The sequence below is a fragment of the Dipodomys ordii genome, unplaced genomic scaffold, assembly GCF_000151885.1.
Source record: "Dipodomys ordii isolate 6190 unplaced genomic scaffold, Dord_2.0 Scaffold61, whole genome shotgun sequence".
Lineage (NCBI taxonomy): Eukaryota > Metazoa > Chordata > Mammalia > Rodentia > Heteromyidae > Dipodomys > Dipodomys ordii.
In genome coordinates, this window is record NW_012267277.1 from 1708020 (window position 1) to 1725402 (window position 17383).

The 17383-nt window shown below is 49.7% G+C and overlaps 1 protein-coding gene across 2 annotated transcripts in view; it reads right to left on the bottom strand.

Annotated features, from left to right (window-relative positions):
• Window positions 1-2342: 2342 nt before the first annotated feature.
• The window catches only part of Slc1a7 (solute carrier family 1 (glutamate transporter), member 7), a 40577-nt gene continuing 25536 nt past the window's right edge, over window positions 2343-17383 (bottom strand). The window contains exons 4-12 of one of the 2 annotated variants that reach the window (XM_013022246.1): window positions 10359-10401; window positions 8331-8553; window positions 6236-6335; window positions 5828-6061; window positions 4764-4782; window positions 4389-4708; window positions 3777-3911; window positions 3233-3335; window positions 2454-2666 (exon numbers count right to left, since the gene is read on the bottom strand). In XM_013022246.1, coding sequence (XP_012877700.1) covers window positions 2454-2666; window positions 3233-3335; window positions 3777-3911; window positions 4389-4708; window positions 4764-4782; window positions 5828-6061; window positions 6236-6335; window positions 8331-8553; window positions 10359-10401 — 1390 coding nt within the window. Of the gene's footprint in view, window positions 2667-3232; window positions 3336-3776; window positions 3912-4388; window positions 4709-4763; window positions 4783-5827; window positions 6062-6235; window positions 6336-8330; window positions 8554-10358; window positions 10402-17383 lie in introns of both variants that reach the window. The other variant, XM_013022247.1, reaches the window with a different exon arrangement.

Here is a 17383-nt window from a genome sequence, read left to right on the forward strand (position 1 = left end):
GAGGAGGTGTGGGAGGTGTATGGCCCTCAGCTGGGTAAGAATCATCAGGTAGGGCTGGGCCCACCACACTTATTAGGCTTGAGAGCTCGCTCTGCATTCCCAGATACTGAGTGTCCAAGTAGAGGACCTCCCTGATTTTGCTTAGGGTTTGCCAAGAGGGCCATCTCTGTGCCCCGGAGATATTATGATGGTGTCTATCTGTAGAGGTGGAGAGGGACAGGAGGTAGTTCCTGGGAGCTGGGACAGAGCTGACTTGGGAACAAGGTCTCTGCAGGGGCAGAGTGGGCTAGGATAGGAAGTTGCAGATGTGGCACTAGCTTTGAGTGAGGAAAACTGTGATGGGCAGAGCTGCCCTGCTGTGGACTGAGACATCCAAGAAGTAGTGACCTCTCAACCAGTGGAGGTGTGTAAGTGTACGCTTACCCATCCACCAAAGAGCAACCCCCTACCTTACAGGGCAGACTTCATTTGGGGACTTTTTGTGTGTGTGTGTGTGTGTGTGTGTGTGTGTGTGTGTGTGTATGTGAGAGAGAGAGAGAGAGAGAGAGAGAGTGTGTGTGTGTCCTGGGGCTTGAACTCAGGGCCTGGGCACCGTCCCTGAGCCTTTGTGCTCAAGGCTAGCACTCTACCACTTGAGTCACTGCTCTACTTCTGGCTTTTTGGTGGTTAATTGGAGATGTCTCACAGACTTTCTTGCCCAGGCTGGCTTTGAACCTTGATCCTTAGATCTCAGCCTCCTGAGTAGCTAGGATTACAGGCACGAACCACTGGCACCCAGCTCCATTTGGGAACTCAGGGAAGGGGCAAATGTGTTTGTCCACATGAAAGTGGCAGCGAATGATAGCTCGATATTTGACTTCTCCTGGTGGCTAGGCCTCAACAAGTGGTCTTCCAGCCCCCAACCTGCAGTGGGAGGCTGTGTCCTAGGCCTTTCCTGGACTTCTTAGATTCTGACAGTGGAAGAAGGATGGATACAGTTCAGGAACTGGGGAGATAAGAGGAACAGGAACCCTCCTGAGCCCCCTCTTCCTCAGGGACCTTATAGAAGCCTGTTGTCTCCCCAGGCCTTGGTGTCCTCATGAATCTCATGATGTATGACTCTTCCTGACCCCACCATACATACCCACTCTAGGCCATGTGTTGAGGCCCCTTTGTGTCCCCTACAGGCCTCCCAGAGATCTCTTGGGACAAGAACTAGGAAGACACTGAAATGTCCTTGGTCTTGTCCCCTAAGGCAAAGCATTCACCAAAGGGCGTAGGGATGAGGAAATTTCCTTTTATGGGGGTTGACCTCAGGACCCTGCCTGCCTGCAGAGCCAGGCCTAGGTCAGGGATGGAGCTCTGTCTATACTGTGACCCCTGGAAAATTCCCAGGCACAGAAAGGTCTGCTGAGACAGGTCCCTAGGCAGGCCGGTTTGGGCTGTCTTCTTCATGTGACAGCTCAGACAGACCTGTTCTGCCTCTGGCCACCAAGAAAGAACATTTGTACCTCAATAGCCTTCATTAGCCCAGTAAAGAGGTGCTGCTCCGAGTACAGGCCCTTGTACCCACAAGTCTTGAAAAACGAATGACTTTTATTTAGCACTGAATTTGCAAACACAGAAAGAATTAGGAGCTCAGACTCCACTTTGCCACACATATCTCTGGAGAGTCATATCCCCTGGTGTGTTAGCATGTTGGCCAGAACAACTCAGGCTGAGCCTTGCTCTCTGGGGCCTGGCCTGCTCACTTGTCCCATATGAGGCTGGCTTTGGATGTGCCCATGGGGCTTTCCATCCCCAGTGAGGATAACTGTCTTCACATTAGACATGCTTTGCAGGACAAAACTGATGGACAGGGACAGGCTGACGGTGGCATGTGGAAGGCAGCAGGTCTAGGGCCCCAGATGGGCCTGCCTTTGGGAAGAGCTGTTTGGCTGAGGTCACATGCTGTGGGGTGGGGTATGGGACTGGCCTGGGTCTGGACACAGCTGGGGCAGAAACTAGGCCATTGTTATATCTTCCTAAATTAGAAGCAGTGGTTGTTTGGGGCTATCAGAGGTCCTGCATGCTGTCCTGCCCACTAGGAGGTAGTGGCCAGGGCTCCAAAAGACTTGAGTTCACATCTTGAACCTGACATTGCTTGCTTGAGACTTTGGACAAGTGTTTTTGATTGTTTGTTTGTTTGTGTCTTTGTTTTCTTTCTTTTTTTTTTAGCTCCAAGAATCACCTGGTGCCCTAACAGGCTTATGTGGTAAAAATGGTCACGGCTAGGGATTGGGCCACATGGCTGTCTGGCTGGGCTCCTGAAGGTGGCCTTCCCTTCTCTGAGACCCATTTCTTATCTGTGGTTAGTTTCAGCTTCTCAAGGTGAGAAGAGTGCATGTGAGCCTGGCTAGCTGCTCAGGTGAGTTATGAGCTCTAATCCTGCCTCTAACCCCTGGTCCCAGAGGCCTCGCCTGGGCCTCGTGTGCTCAGACGTTGGTCTCCAGCTCACTGATCTCGATGGTGCAGTGGTCCAGACTGGCTTGCTCCTCATCCTGTTCCACCTGGACTGGGATATGGTGGGGGCAGGTAGGGCCAAGGGTCAGTTCAGAGGCCTCAGCCACGCTCTTGACACAGCCATTCTGCTGGGTGGCCACAAGCTGCTGAAGGCTCACAGGTTTGGTCTCACAAGGCAGCAGTTTCTGGAGGTGAGGGGGGGGAAAGGCCATAATAGGATCAGAATGGATTGAGAGTGGGTACAACAGAGCAGACTCAGGGCTAGGAGCCACAAGAGGGATTTTCCTGTAGACATGCTGGTGGTCTTAGCAGGTGGTAAGTTTCTGAGAGCCCCAGTTGCTAACCTGTCCTGTCAAGGCTTAGTAGAGGACAGACCTGACTCACAGGGTCTGGGGAGGGAGTTGGTAGCACTCCACTTGAGCCTGAGCTTCCTCCCCATGAGGTGGGTGCAGTCTGCTACACGTGGCTATAAGGGGGCCCTAAAGCACACCTGAGTGATCCCACAGACATTGGAGTTGCTTAGTGGGCCAGTGTTACATGTGCCACCAGGAAGTGCAATGTGAGTCCTGACACATATTCAATCACCTGCTGTTAAAGATGTTAGTTATCCTTGCCACAAAGATATCAGGTGGGCCCAGAGATGTAGGGGGCGTGGCTAAAGGCTGTCCAGTGTGTAGGTGGACGATCAGGTGCCCTGTCCATCCTACCTGGCTCCACTCCCTGATGGCCTCTGGAAGGGCATTGCTCTTACCTCTGCACCTGTGTCCCGAGCGAAGTCCTTTCTGCAGATGTGGGCCATGATGCCCGCCGCCAGAGCATCACCCAGCACATTAATCATGGTACGGAAGCGGTCCCTGGAGAGCCAAGATGGCCAGTGAGTCATGGGTACCTTAACGGGAGCTGGTTAGAGGGCCATTCTTAACCCAAATGGTGGGAGGCCACTGCCCACTGCACAGGCAGTGACTCTGGCTGGACAGAGCTCCCAGTCCGCCCTTCTTTGGTGCCATTGATTTGGTTGATACAGGACTGGCTACCCAGGGCCCTGCTCCCAGACATCAAGGTCTGGTTGAATGTTCTGTGGTCACAATCTTGAGATTCTTCACAATTTTTGAACAAGGAGCCTCCTGTTTTCATTTGTGAATGGCAGGTCCTCAAGTCACACAGCCAGGCCAATGTGGATGAGTGAGATACCCCACTCTGCATAGCAGCTCTGGGGAGGGGGCACAGCCCCCTTGCCCAGCTGTCTGCTGCCCTCACCAAGGGGTGGGGCTGGGGTGGGGACCAAGTACACTCACAGAGCCCAGTCCACAGCGATGATGAGGTTGATGTCGTCAGTGGGCAATCCCACAGAAGTAAGCACTATGACCATGGTGACAAGCCCAGCCTGGGGGATGCCAGCAGCTCCAATGCTGGCTGCGGTGGCCGTGATGCTGCCGGAGGAAAGGGGAGGAGGATGAGGGGGAGAAGGAAGTGGCAAGGCTCCTGCCAGGGCCTGCAGCACTTCAAGGAAGAGACCAACATGTTAGGAACTCTGGGACAGCTGTGTAGAGGTGGGGTTCTAGAAACACCACATCTGGGAGTCTCAGAGAAGTACAGCCTTGCTCACCTTCCCATGGCCTTAGGGTCCCCTGGCATCAGGAGAATCCAAGGAAGCTGAGGAAACTGATGTCTGGAATGGGTGTCTGCCCCTACCTTGCTCTGGACATGAGTTGCAGGATCAGATTGGTGTGCTGGGGCTGGCCTGAAATAGCCTTCCCAACCGCATCCTGCCCTTACCAGTCTTCATGGTGCCCACCCTGCCCACCTGTCCAGCTCAAGCCCCCTCCTTGATCATCCCCAGGGTCCCAAAGTCCCAGAGGCCAGTGCAGCATGAGTGGATTGACCTCATGGGCCTCAGAGACCTCTACCTGATGGTGATGATCTGCCCAAAGTCCAGCTCGTAGTTGTTGACCTGGGCGATGAAGATGGCAGCCACAGCCTCGTAGAGTGCAGTGCCGTCCATGTTGATGGTGGCGCCCACGGGCAGCACAAAGCGGGCAATACGCCGGTCAATGTGGTTGTTCTCCAGCAGGCACTTGAAGGTGATGGGCAGTGTAGCTGAGCTATGGGCAGAGGAGCTGGTGTCTGCCCACCTTGCTTCTCCAAGATGGGCAAGGTCTCTGCCAAGAAGCCACCCAACCCAAGCAGCCAGTCCACAGCATGGAGGATAGGTGCTCTGACAGGTATACTCACAGGGCAGGCTGCCAGTAAACCACCACCATCAAAGCACCTGCTATGTGCACCAGGTGTACTTGACTCTTTCTGAGTTAGTGCCATGCTGATGGGCCAGGAGTATTTGAAGCAGAGGGTCATGGGAGCTTTATGCCAGAATGTCTGGACCTAGAGTCCCCCTCTAGGACCAAGGGTCTTGGCATGTCACTTTACCTGGTGCCTTGGTCTCTTTCTCCCACACAATATTCAGATATTGGAGCTACTGCAGGGTCAAGCCCTCTACCCCCCAGTGCCTAGAACAGTGTCTGGCCTTGCAGAATCCTGGGAGGGGCCTCTGCTCAGGGGTGAGGACTGTGGGCACTTCACAGAATGAGACTGAGAACCAAGGAAGAGAAGTGAGGGCTGGAGGAAGAGCAGGGCCTGGCTCCTTCAACTTCAACCCTTTCACTGGGAACTTGGCTACTTACTGTGATGACACCTTTTCCTCTCAGCAACTGACCCCTGCCTTCCTTCTGATTGGCAGCGTGGTTTGCGCCACCCGGATTCCCTGAGGTCCTCTGTGCGCAACTGTGATTTGGGGTTCCTAAAGCCAGTTGTAGGTTCATAGGACAACCTCCCACCCACTTTTCTTATCTCGGTTGGATCATCCCAGCTTCCATTACAATCCTATACAGTAGAGGCTTAAATTATCCCAATATGAGTATGAGATCCTTTGAGCCTCTACCTCACAGGGTTGCTGTGGAGGCTGGGACAATCCCAGGGAGGTTAAGTGACTGCCTAACATCACACAGCCAGTGCATGACATAACAATTATCCATCTTCAATCCCAGCATCTAGCCAGGACATCCAGTGACAGCGGACAGATGGACTCCCTCTGACAGTGCAGGGCCTGACCCAGCAGACACACCCTGGGGCCAGGGAAAGCAACAACAGTCTGTCAGTCTATAGCTCTCTGCCCTGGAGGTGAGGAACTCGCTCCTTTATGGAGTAAGTGAGCTTTAGGGATGGTGGGCAGAAAAAGGCTCAAGGCTGGTGGGGCTTTGAGCATCAAGTCCTAAACTAAGTCTTGTTGGCACAGCAACAAATGATGGACAGACAGACAGAATTCCACCTGCCCGGCCCACCTCAGAGCTACCTGGAGGAAGTGGCCAGTGCGATGAGTAGCGCCTGGAGCACACCACGGATGAAGACAATGGGGTTCTTCTTGGTGATGAAGAAGTAGAGCAGAGGCAGGATGAAGAGGCCGTGGACCACCAGCCCACACACCACAGTGATGGCATAGAAACCCAGCTTCTTTCCAACGGCCTTGGGGTCATCCATCTCCAGGATCTTGCCAGCGATGAGGAACACAATGCCGAAGGGGAAGTACCTGGGGTTGGCAGGGCAGCCCCTGGAGCTCAGCACAAGACAGGCAAGGGTCCCTGCCTGGCCCTGGTACCACATCTCTGGGTGGTCTGATCTCTGAGCCTCCCACGGCTCCACCCAGGACTGAGGGAGGGAGGGTGGGGACAGAGAAGGAGCCTCCCTGGAGAAGAAGGCTTACCACACAGCCACCGCCACGATCTTCATGACAGACTCATTGAGGCACTGGCAGAAGCTGACCAGGGGGGCACCACTGTCACCCATGCGGCCTAGCATAATGCCTATAGAGACAAACATCACATCATAAATGAATCAGGTCAGGGCGAGCGCGCACACGCGCACGCATGCGCGCGCGCGCACATACACACACACACACACACACACACAGAGCACATCTCAGTCCAGCAGATGATGCCCACTTTCTTCTCTGTAGCCGCCACCTCCAGCCTCTGCCACAATGCGGTGGATGGCTTCCCTTTGAGCTAAAAATGCTTCTGCTGACCAGCCATTAATGGGTGACCCGTGTCCTTGGACCATAGCCAACATCTCCTCCCCTCCCCCAGCTTCAGCCCCACCCATAACCCTGCTCTAACTCCCCCTGTTCTTCCTTTTGCCATGCCCTAGCCCTGGTCTTCTTCAGTTTTCTTACATTCTTGAAGCTCTTCACTGCCTTGGGGTCTTTGCCCGGCATCTTGCAATGCCTGGAACACTGGGGTGAAGAGGGTACACCTTGCTGGCAGACAAGAGAGGCCAGAGTTGGAAGTGAAGCTGGATCTACTCGACCCATTTTGTCTGTGGCAGCCTGGTTGATGTAGACTCAAATGACAGCTCTATCCCTTTCTAGATGATTCCTGCTTCATCCTCTACTTGGATGCCCCTGGGGGTGTCCAGGGACTCTGGCTGGCTTGGAGTTAATGTGCATGGAACTCAATTATGGCAGTGGGGTTCTTCCACAGCAAGGCCAGCAGGAGGAGGGAAGGAAAGCCCTCTTCATAGCAGCTGTGCACAGCCCTGTTCACATGGGCAGCTGTGGGCACAAAGAGGTGGACACAGCAGGTATGGCACAAACTGGTGTGGCTCACACTGGTGAGCCACACTGTCTGGTTCATGTGTACACACATCTGTCTCAAAGGTTTCTTTGGCTCAGCCAACAGATGCTCTGAAGGTGGGAGAGGGAGGTTTAATAGTGGGGGCTGGCTGTCAGGGGTGCTAAGGGGGGACTTGTAACTCTGTTTGTTGCACACTCTAGCCCTGGTCTCTCCACAGGCCTGACATTGTGGCCAAGGTGGTGAGATCCAATCCATATCGTCCAGTTATTCCCGCAAACAAGACCAGCATGCCTCAGCCTGCACAGAGCTGCCCCAGCTGCCATGCAGACTCCCCACAATTGCTCCAACAGCAACTAAGGCCCATTTCTCTGGCAGTGATCTGGGCAGAGAATGTGTGGTTTGTGAACCTAATTGAGTCTAGGGGTAGGAATCCTTGTGTGTGGGGGTGCAGGCAGAATTATGGTATTAGGTTTTGTGGAGGCTGAAGCTAGACAGATGGGTCCGTCTTCAAGAACAAGATTTTTTTTTTTTTGTTAAAGATACAATCCTTAGGTGGGTACCAGTGGTTCACACCTGTAATCAGGAGGCTGAGATCTAAGGATCACAGTTCAAAGCCAGTCCAGGTAGGAAAGTCTGTGAGACTCTTACCTCCAACAAACCACTCAGAAAACCAGAAGTGGTGCTGTGGCTCAAGTGGTAGAGCGCTAGCCTTGAGCTGAAGAGCTGAGGGACAGCGCCCAAGCCCAGAGGTCAAGCCCCATGACTGACCAAAAAAAAGAGATACAGTCCTCAAGTGACCCTAGAGCCTTGCCCTGTGGCGTTACGGTATGTCACTTGAGGTTGGGAGCCTGAGAGACCCAGAGAAGAGTAGCACAGGGAAAGGTGTGGTCAGAGAGGTCACCCAAGCAATGGCACAGACAGAAGAAAGAAGTGGCCAGTGAGGAACCCTGTGGGTGGGCTGGAGGGAGAGCCTTCATGAACAGTGACAGTGCATAGCAGGTCATCAAGGACCCTAATCAAAGGTCCAGGGGCACAAAAGAAGAGAGAGGGCAGTACTCTTTGAGACAAACCAGCCCCCAGCATAGGAATTCCCCATTCTGAGACAGGAGCTCCTGGCTCCAGCCCAGTGCCCCTCAATAAGAGACAGGAGCCGAGTCACTCTAATAGATAGGAAAAGAAGGCTACAGGTGAATTCTGGTGGGGTGGGGGTTGGCCGGGAGCACTTACCCATGGTGGCAGAGAAGATGACAATTCCCAGCACATTCATGCCATCGCTGGTGCCAGGCTCCGACTTGTAAACAATCTCTGGTGGTGGGGTCAAGTCCAGGGCAAAGTTGTGCACGTGAGAGCCATTCTCTTCCTGGACCCCATAGATAAGGATCCGTCGGGGAGGGGCCTCCTCCGTGGCCAGCTTGGGAGCCTTGACAACCGGGGTGGTCTTGGTGCGGTACTGGTGGGTGATATCCCACCCAGGAAGGAGTCAGAGTCCAGGGCTGGTATTCATAGCAACCACAAAACCTCTCCCTTATTGATTGACAGCACCATGTGAAGTGGGTAGGGCCGGGATCATCAATATTCTATCCAGACAAAAATGGAGATTTCTTCTCCCATCTACATACTTCCTAGCCATGTTTCTCCTTAGGCACACTTCTTTTCCCTTCCTGAATTGTCATCCTGCCTGGTTTTCCCTCTAACCATTGGTCCATCTCCTCATCAACCAGGTGTCCTTAACCCCAATATAGCCCCTTCTGACCAGTCAGCACCTACTTACCTGGAGCCAGCCAGCCTATCCCCCTCCCTTGGTGTTTAAGTCCTTGGGAGCTAGACAAGGGGGTCCTCTCAACCATCGAAGTGTCAATAAGGTAAGTCTTTAGGGGGTAGGACTGGGGCCTAAGGTCTTTGTGTTTGCTCTGTGTGTGTGTGTGTGTGTGTGTGTGTGTGTGTGTGTGTGTGTAAGAACATGCCAGTTCTGGGCTTGAACTCAGGGCCTTAAGCTCTTGCTTAGCTTTTTCGTTCACAGTTGATATTCTACCACTTGAGCCATACTTGTACTTCTGGCTTTTTGCTAGTTAACTGGAGATAAGAGTCTCACAGACTCGGGTTGGGAAGGTGGCTCAGTGGTAGAGTGCTCTACCATGCATGAGGTTCTGGGTTCGATTCCTCAGCACCACATAAGCAGGAAAAGCCGGAAGTGGCGCCGTGGCTGGAGTAGCAGAGCACTAGCCTTGAGCTGAAGAGCTGAGGGACAGCGCCCAGGCCCAGAGTTCAGGCCCCATGACCGCCAAAAAAAAAAAAAAAGGGAGTCTCACAGACTTTTCTGCCCAAACAGCAATCCTTAGATCTCAGTTTCCTGAGTAGCTAGGATTACAGGCATCAGCTACCAGCACCTGGTTCAGCAATCCTGTTTTTCTCATCTGTAAAATGGGATTATGTTAGTGCCTGTCTGGATCAAATGAAACTACATAAAATGCTCCCAGCAGTTCCTGGCACATGAGCCCTGTGTAAACATTACTGTTACATCAACTGAAGCAACAGCAGCAGCTCAAAGTTGAGCATATTGTGTGGGAGACTACAAAAATGCTTCAAAGCTGAGCATAGTGGGTCAATCCATAATCTCAGCTACACAAAAGAGATATGAAGCAGTCTTACACAGAAAGTGTGAGACCCTACCTGAAAAATAATCTAAAGCAAAAAGGGCTAGAGGTGTGGCTCAAATAGTAGAGCACCTACTTCTGATTATGGAAGCATAGGGCCCTGAGTTCAAAAATCAGGCCAGCCTCCCCCTCACCAAAAGCACAATATTCAGGGGTGATGTAATAGCCTAACATGAGGCCAAACTGTTACTTGTCTATCCTCCCTGGTGGTCCTTTAGATTGTTTTCAAAGTTCTGCCCTGTTAGGATTGTTTTTTAGAAAGAGAGAAAACAGGTTTAGAAGTCAGACTGGTCTAGTTCATCTACTGGCTGGTCATTTCCCAGGGCTCTAACATTGAGTAGATTATCTAATCCTTCTCAGCCTCAGTTTCCTCATCGAGGACTTGGATTGGGTTCCACCGCACGTGGGGATGGCATGGGATGATGGGATGGCACCTAGTGCTAAGGTTTCTTCATTAGGAGTGGAATCCAGGACAGAGGTGTAGCCGTGCGGCTGTGTGAGGCTGTAAGGATCTCCAGCCCCAGTGTCCTGCAGCCTCCAGCAGACAGGGCAGCCAGCGGCCTCTCCCACACCTCCCCATCATTCCCGGTGACCAGCTCACCTGTTTGAAAGTGGCTTCCACCAGGTTGGCTGGGAACATGTTCCTGGGAAGAAAGTCAGCAACTGAGGAATTCCAGAGAGACTAGGGATGGGATCCACGAGGTCATCTGAGTCCCCTTCCTTCTCCACCTGGCCAACTCCCCGGCTACCACACTCCCAGTCCCACCCCCAGCCCTTGGGGCTCCCTTTCTACATTCTGGGTCAGGGCCTTAGCTCCAGGCCTCCACCCACTGCCTTCCTGGAGCCTGGCACAGCCTCTGACTGCTTCTCTGGTTGGATCACTGAAACTAGAATCCTTCATGGGTCTCAGGCTGCTTCCTATCCAGCCTGACTCCCAGGTAGACTGAGGACTTCCAGGTGCCAATCATCTGTGCCCTACACTTGTAGCCTGTCTGCTTCCCCCGAGTGTGGTGACCTCTTTAAAGGCAAATACTGGGGGGCGGGTAGAAGGGGGGGTTGGGGGAGGGGAGATGGGAAGGGATGGGAAGGGGAAACAGAGGAGGCAACAATGATAAGAAATAATCAAGATAATTCTTGGTAAGAATTATCTTGCCCATGTAATTGTAACCCCTCTGTACGGTATTTCCACAATTAAAAAAAAAAGGCAAATACTGGCTGTTCATATCCTCTCTGTGAGTATGACAGTCACCGCTTGGTAGCAGGGGTTAGTCCTTGGACCCCCCCCTCCCATGGAGACCAGGCCCTGAGAATATCCAGTTCCCTTATATAAAATTGTGTACATATTTGTTCATAATCTAGACATAATCTGCTGTAACTTTAAATCATCTCTTGTTTACTTATAATAGTTAATGTGACATAAATACTTGTTATGTTGTATTGTTTAGGGAATGACAAAACCATATGTGTTCAGTACAGGCACAGATTTTTTTTTCCCCCAGAATGTTTGTGATCTGTAGTTGATTATGCCCATGAATGTGGGCACAATTTCTCTATATAGAGAAATATGCATTTTGTTAGTATTTTATTATAAAGCTAAATTACTAGTATTATCTAGCCTACAAGATATGAAAACATGCTATATGTTTTTTTATACCAAAACACACTAAAAACTTTCTACACAATGTTCTACACATAGTAATCCATGTAACACAATCTAGCATAGCTAAATATTTCCAATTTGGTGCTAGGCACTTCAAGATAATGTCTGTAATCCTAATTACTCAAGAGGCTGGGATCTGAGGATCACAGTTGGAAGTCAGCCTGGGCAGAAAAATCCATAAGACTCTTATCTCCAATTAACATGCCAAAAAGCTAGAAGGGGATCTGTGGCTCAAGTGGTAGAGTGCCAACCTTGAGCAAAAAAGCCAAGTGAGAGCACAAGCTCTTGAGTTCAAGACCCAGTACCAACACAAAAAGATGAACAAAAATACATAAATTGGTGGGGAACCTGAGGATTCATTATGGGAACTGGAAAGTTGGCCAACTTGCAAAACAATAATAGGGCCATCCTTACTTAACACCTTACATCAAAATAAAATTCCAGATGGTTTCAATAATCACCAAAAACTAGATGACATATCAGTGTTGTATCATCTCTCAGGATATCGAAAAACTCCCTAAGAACAAAAACAGCTATAAAAATTGATTTTACCACTCTAAAATTAAGAAATCCCTAAGAGCATGGCACTCGACTGGGTTCTAGAACAGAAAGAGATGACATTGGTGGAAAAACTGGTGAAATCCAAATGAGGCCTGTTTTTTTAGTTAACCATGTTGTACTAATTGTTTCTTAATTTTGGCTTAAGTATCAGTTATGAACCATGAGATGGCTCATGGATCATGCTTGCAATCCTAGCTACTTGAGAGGCTGAGATCTGAGGATCTTGATTCAGAGCCAGTCTAGGCAGACAAACCTGAGAGAAGCTAATCTCCAATTAAACCATAGTAAGTTACACTGGAGGTATAGTTCAAGTAGTAAAGCAGTAGCTATGAGCAGGAAAAGCTAAGTGAGAGCTCAAGGACCTGAGTTTAAGCCTCAGTCCAGCACACACACACACACACACACACACACACACACTACTAATTATATAAGGCCCTAACACTGGGAACCCTGAGCAGGATTGCTCTTTTTTTTTTTTTTTTGGTAACTTTCCATAAACCTAAAAGGTTGAGGGCAAAATGAGCTAAAAAAATAACTTCTCCAAGATAGATTATACTATAAAGTAAGTGAGAAAAACCAGATGACTAAATGATGAAGGGCTATCATTCTAAATTTATAAAGAACTTTTTTTTACAAATCCTGCCCTTGTCTTTATAATCAATTGCAACTCAGATGCTACCCAAGATTTTTGCTCATGTGCTTACTTCCTGGATTTGACCGTATGCAACACACACAGCCTGCTTTCTGCTGGATCATCTTCCTGCTTGCTTTTTCTTGGCAAATCTCCCCTTCTATCAAGACTTAGCTTCCAGACACATGGAGCTCTGCACATGGATATGAACATGCATTATTTCTTTTCTTTCCTTCCTTCCTTCCTTCCTTCCCTTCCTGCCTTCCTTCCTTCCTTCCCTTCCTTCCCTTCCTTCCCTTCCTTCCTTCCTTCCTTCCTTCCTTCCTTCCTTCCTTCCTTCCTTCTTCCTTCTCTCCCTCCCTTCCTGCATCCTTCCTTCCTTCCCTCCCTTCCTTCTTCCTTCCCTTCCTTCCCTCCTCCCTTTTTCCTTTCTTCCTCCCCTTTCCCTCCCTCCCTCCCTCCCTTCCTACCTTTCTTCCTTCCCTCCCTCCCTCCCTCCCTCTGTTCTTTCGTTCTTTTCTTTCTGTCAGTCATGGGGCTTGAACTCAGAGCCTGGGTACTGTCCCTGACCTTTTGCTCAAAGACAATACTTTATCACTTTGAGCCACAGTGCCACTTCTGTTATTCTAGTGGTTAATTGGAGATAAGAGTCTCATGAACTTCCTTTCCTGTGCTGCCTTCAAACCACAATCATCAGATCTCAACCTCCTGAGTAGCTGGGATTACAGGTGGGAGCCACCATCGCCCAGCTTGAGCACACATTATTTCTTTTTTCTTTTCTTTCTCTCTCTCTTTTTTTTTTGGTCAGTCATGGGGCTTGAACTCTGGGACTGAGTGCTATCCCTCAGCTCTTCAGCTCAAGGCTAGCTAGTGTTCTACCACTTGAGCCACTGCGCCACTTCCAGTTTTCTGAGTGGTTTATTGGAGATAAGAATCTCTCAGACTTTCCTGCCCGAGCTGGCTTTGAACCTTGATCCTCAGATCTCAGCTTCTTGAATAGCTAGGATTACAGGCCTGAGCCACCAGTGCCCGGTGAGCATGCATTATTTCTTAACCTTCCTCCCCAGCAGCTGTGGCTGGAAGCAGATGCTAATTTTTCATTGTTAAGATTCCAGTTTAGTGGACACAAATGGGAGGAGGAAAATACCAAAGAAGCTACCACGCAGAAGGCATGTCATGTCCCAAACATCCTTTGCCCATTTTCCAGGAATTTCAGCTTTGTCATAGGGAGAGAAGAAGCAGAGCTAGAATCTCAGAAGCTTAACAAGACATCCACCCCAGGACTTCTAAGCAGATTTCTGCAGCTGCCTGCAAGGACCTCTGCCGTCAAGCAGACCTGGAACACAGGGCTGGAGTGAGTGCCCAGATTTGTGGGTATGGCTGCCTGGGTGCAGAAATCCACCATGATCAGCTAGGAGATGCCCAGGCTGCACCAGTTTTTAAATAGAGTGAAAAATCTCTCCCCATCAATCCCAGGAGGGCCAAATGACTTACTGTTTTCTAATGATACTTAAAAGGGAAGTCTGTTTTAGCCTGAACAGAAACTAAACAAAGATGTTAAAGAACCAAATGGAACTTACCTACTATGTATATTTCTTTATGACTTCCTTTAATATTGGGATCAATTTAAAGTATGGGCTATGGCAGGGAGACTGGTTACTGAACCAACGTTCAGTCTCCCTTCCTTGCTAACAGAAGCCCTGTTAAGATTCAAGGATCAAACCCTGATCACTAGCTTCCTTTGCTCTGTTGGTCTGTGTGTGTGTGTGTGTGTGTGTGCGCGCGCGCGCACACACACACACACACACACTAGTGCATATAAACCAGTACGAGGGATTAAACTCAGGGCCTTGTGCTCTTGCTTGGCTTTTGCTGTAAAGCTGGCACTTTACCATTTGAGCCATACCTCCATTTCCAGCTTTTTGCTGGTTAATTGGAGGTAAGATAGGGGGATTTTTCTGCCTGTGCTGGCTTTGAACCTCAATCACCAGATCTTAAGCCTTCTGAGTAACTAGGATTACAGGTGTGAGCCACCAATGTCCAGCCTCCTTTGTTCTTATTGGGGGTGGCCACTTAGGATAAGTAGAAGTCATTAAACTCCACTCTTGAAGAGGTGACTAATCAGCCAGTCCCCTTTGTTTCTTTCCAACTTTCCTCTTTCTTCCTGGAATAAGAGGAAATAGCTAGAACTTGAACAGCTTTCTTGGACCATGAGGCACACTGGTGATAAAAGCCAAGGGCTGAGCTCACAGGTGGCCACAACATGAGATCCTGATGCCCAAGAGCTGCCTTGCTCTGGACCACCGAGCAAAAGTAAATCTTTATCTCACCCAAGCCACTGCTCTTGAATGTTTTCCTCTGCCAGTAGGCCACAGAAACGCTTGTCCTGGGACCCATCCTAAGAATCAGAGCTTGCCTGTACATTTAAGTAAGAATTACACTTTGGATGACTAAGTAGGAAAATGTACAATATTATTTTTGGCTCTGAATTCTCATGGGAAGTCTTCCTGCTTGTCCCAGGGGGCCTCCGCTCCTGGTGGCATCGACAAAATATAGACAAGAATAGCCATGCCTCCAATAACCACAGGCTGGGCTGGGCCTCCCAGGGGAGCATACCCACTTGCTCTTTGTAAATGTTCATTGCTCCAGTCCCAAATTCATTGCCAATTGCGTGTCCCTAATCCAGGCCCCAAAGGTGAGGACTCCTGCTTTTCAAACACAGTTCCTGAGAGTTTCATCGAACTGCTGAGATGGTAACTGGGAACTATAAATAGAGCCAATCCATTACTCAATCTCTGTGGTGTTTTAATAAGATTTTTTTTTTAAAGGAAGGGGCCAGCTCTGATTAGTATTACGCTTGGATTTTCTTTGAGGCCACACTGGGAGTCACACTTTCTGGAGCTCCCATTTGAAGCCCTGGGAAATGAATTCATGTCTCAATGGGTCAGCCAGGGACACAGCCTGTTGTGCTTCTCTGGAATCTTCTTTGAGATAAGGACACAGACCTTTGTATTCCCAGAGGTGAGTCGTGGAGCTTATTTCCCTGTGTAGTCAGCCCCACATCTTTCTGGCAGTTCATATGAACTGTCCCTGGGTCCCAGTTTCCTGTCCCAGTCATATGTGTTCTTGTTTAGTCATCAACACTTGGCAGGCACTTGCTCTGGGCCAGAGCCCTGGGTGCCCTTATTACCCATGTCTCCATTTTGTCTCAAAGGATCAGAGAGTGGCAACTCTCTTGTCTATCTGTCCTAGGATGGTGGACAGTCCTGATGAAGGGGCTTGTATTTGCTTTCTAAGCTCCAGGCACAATGTCTTCATTAAGAGAAAGTACTTAGTAAAAGATGAGTTGCATGAGTATAAGTGACCATTTCATCTCCCAGGGCTTTTATCTATATCCGGTGCTTTTAGCCACCAGTGCTTTTAGCCATATCCGGTCCACTCTACCTACTCAAATCCAGCCTTCCCAAGATGACCCTTATGCTTCTCCCATTCCCTTCCTCCCTTCCTTCTTTCCTTTCTCCCTTTCTTTTTGTTCCTTTTTTTTGGGGGGTGCCAGTCCTGGAGCTTTAACTCAGGGCTTGGGCTCTATCTCTGAGCTTTTGTGCTCAAAGCTGGTGCTGTTCCACTTGAGCCACAGCTCCACTTCTGACTTTTTGGTGGTTAATTGGAAATGAGAGTCTCATGGACTCTCCTGCCTATGAGCCTCTAAACTCAGCCTACTGAGTAGCTAGGATTACAAGTATAAGCCACCAGTGCCCCACTCTAGTTTCCCATTTCTAATGTCTAACAGCCACCACTCTCCACCTACCATTCACAGTCCTCATCCTTGAAGTTGGGCTTTGCTCTATCACCCAGAACCTGTGTCCAGGAGCTTCTGATCATGCCCTGCAGACTCTTTTCTAGTTGTAGCCTTTGTGTGTGGAACTATGGAGAAGCATCTCTGTAGAGGGGATCTGGTTTTCCTAGGATCATACAGGGTTTCTTATTGGCAGGGCTGAGATGAGACCACTAGGTACTACCCCAGGAAGTCTGTGGCCGCTCCCTAAACCCTACTCTCTGACTAAGAAGTGGTACTAGTCATGCCCAACCCAGCTCAGCAAAAACCTCAAAGTACAAGTGTTGATTTCACCACGTGAGAAGCCACTGAGAGAGCTCAGGCATCAGGCTGGAACATTTGACTCTGATGTGTGCAGGATCTGGAACACTACAGCCATGAGCCAGGACGGCAGCGTGGGGAGACCAGGGCTCCCTGAACACCAGCCACTCCTTGCATCACACGGAAAGGCTGTTTTGAATAATAGAATCCGAGAAATGATGAATCATAGGCACCAAATCCTAGAACAACGGATCTTAGAAACAAGGTTTCTCTTGGATAAGGAACAGTGGCATACACCTGTAATCCCAACTACTTGGGAGGGTACAGGTTGGAGGCCAGCCCAAGCAAAAAAATTAGTGAGAAATTTTGCCCTCCCCCCAGCATATTTTGCTAAGCATAGAAGTTCATTCCTGCTTGCTGCTGCAAGGGAGGGAGGCATAGATAGGAAGTTTTTAGTCTAAGGCCAGACCTGGGGAAAAAAGCAACAACAAGAGACATGTCCTAAAAATAACCAAAGTAAGAAATAGCTGAGGGTGCAGCTAGAGTGGTAAGGCACCTATACACAGCAGGCAAGAGGCCCTGAGTTCAAATCCTGGTACTGAGAAAGGAAAGAAAGAAGGAAGGAAGGAAGGAAGGAAGGAAGGAAGGAAGGAAGGAAGGAAGGAAGGAAGGAAGGAA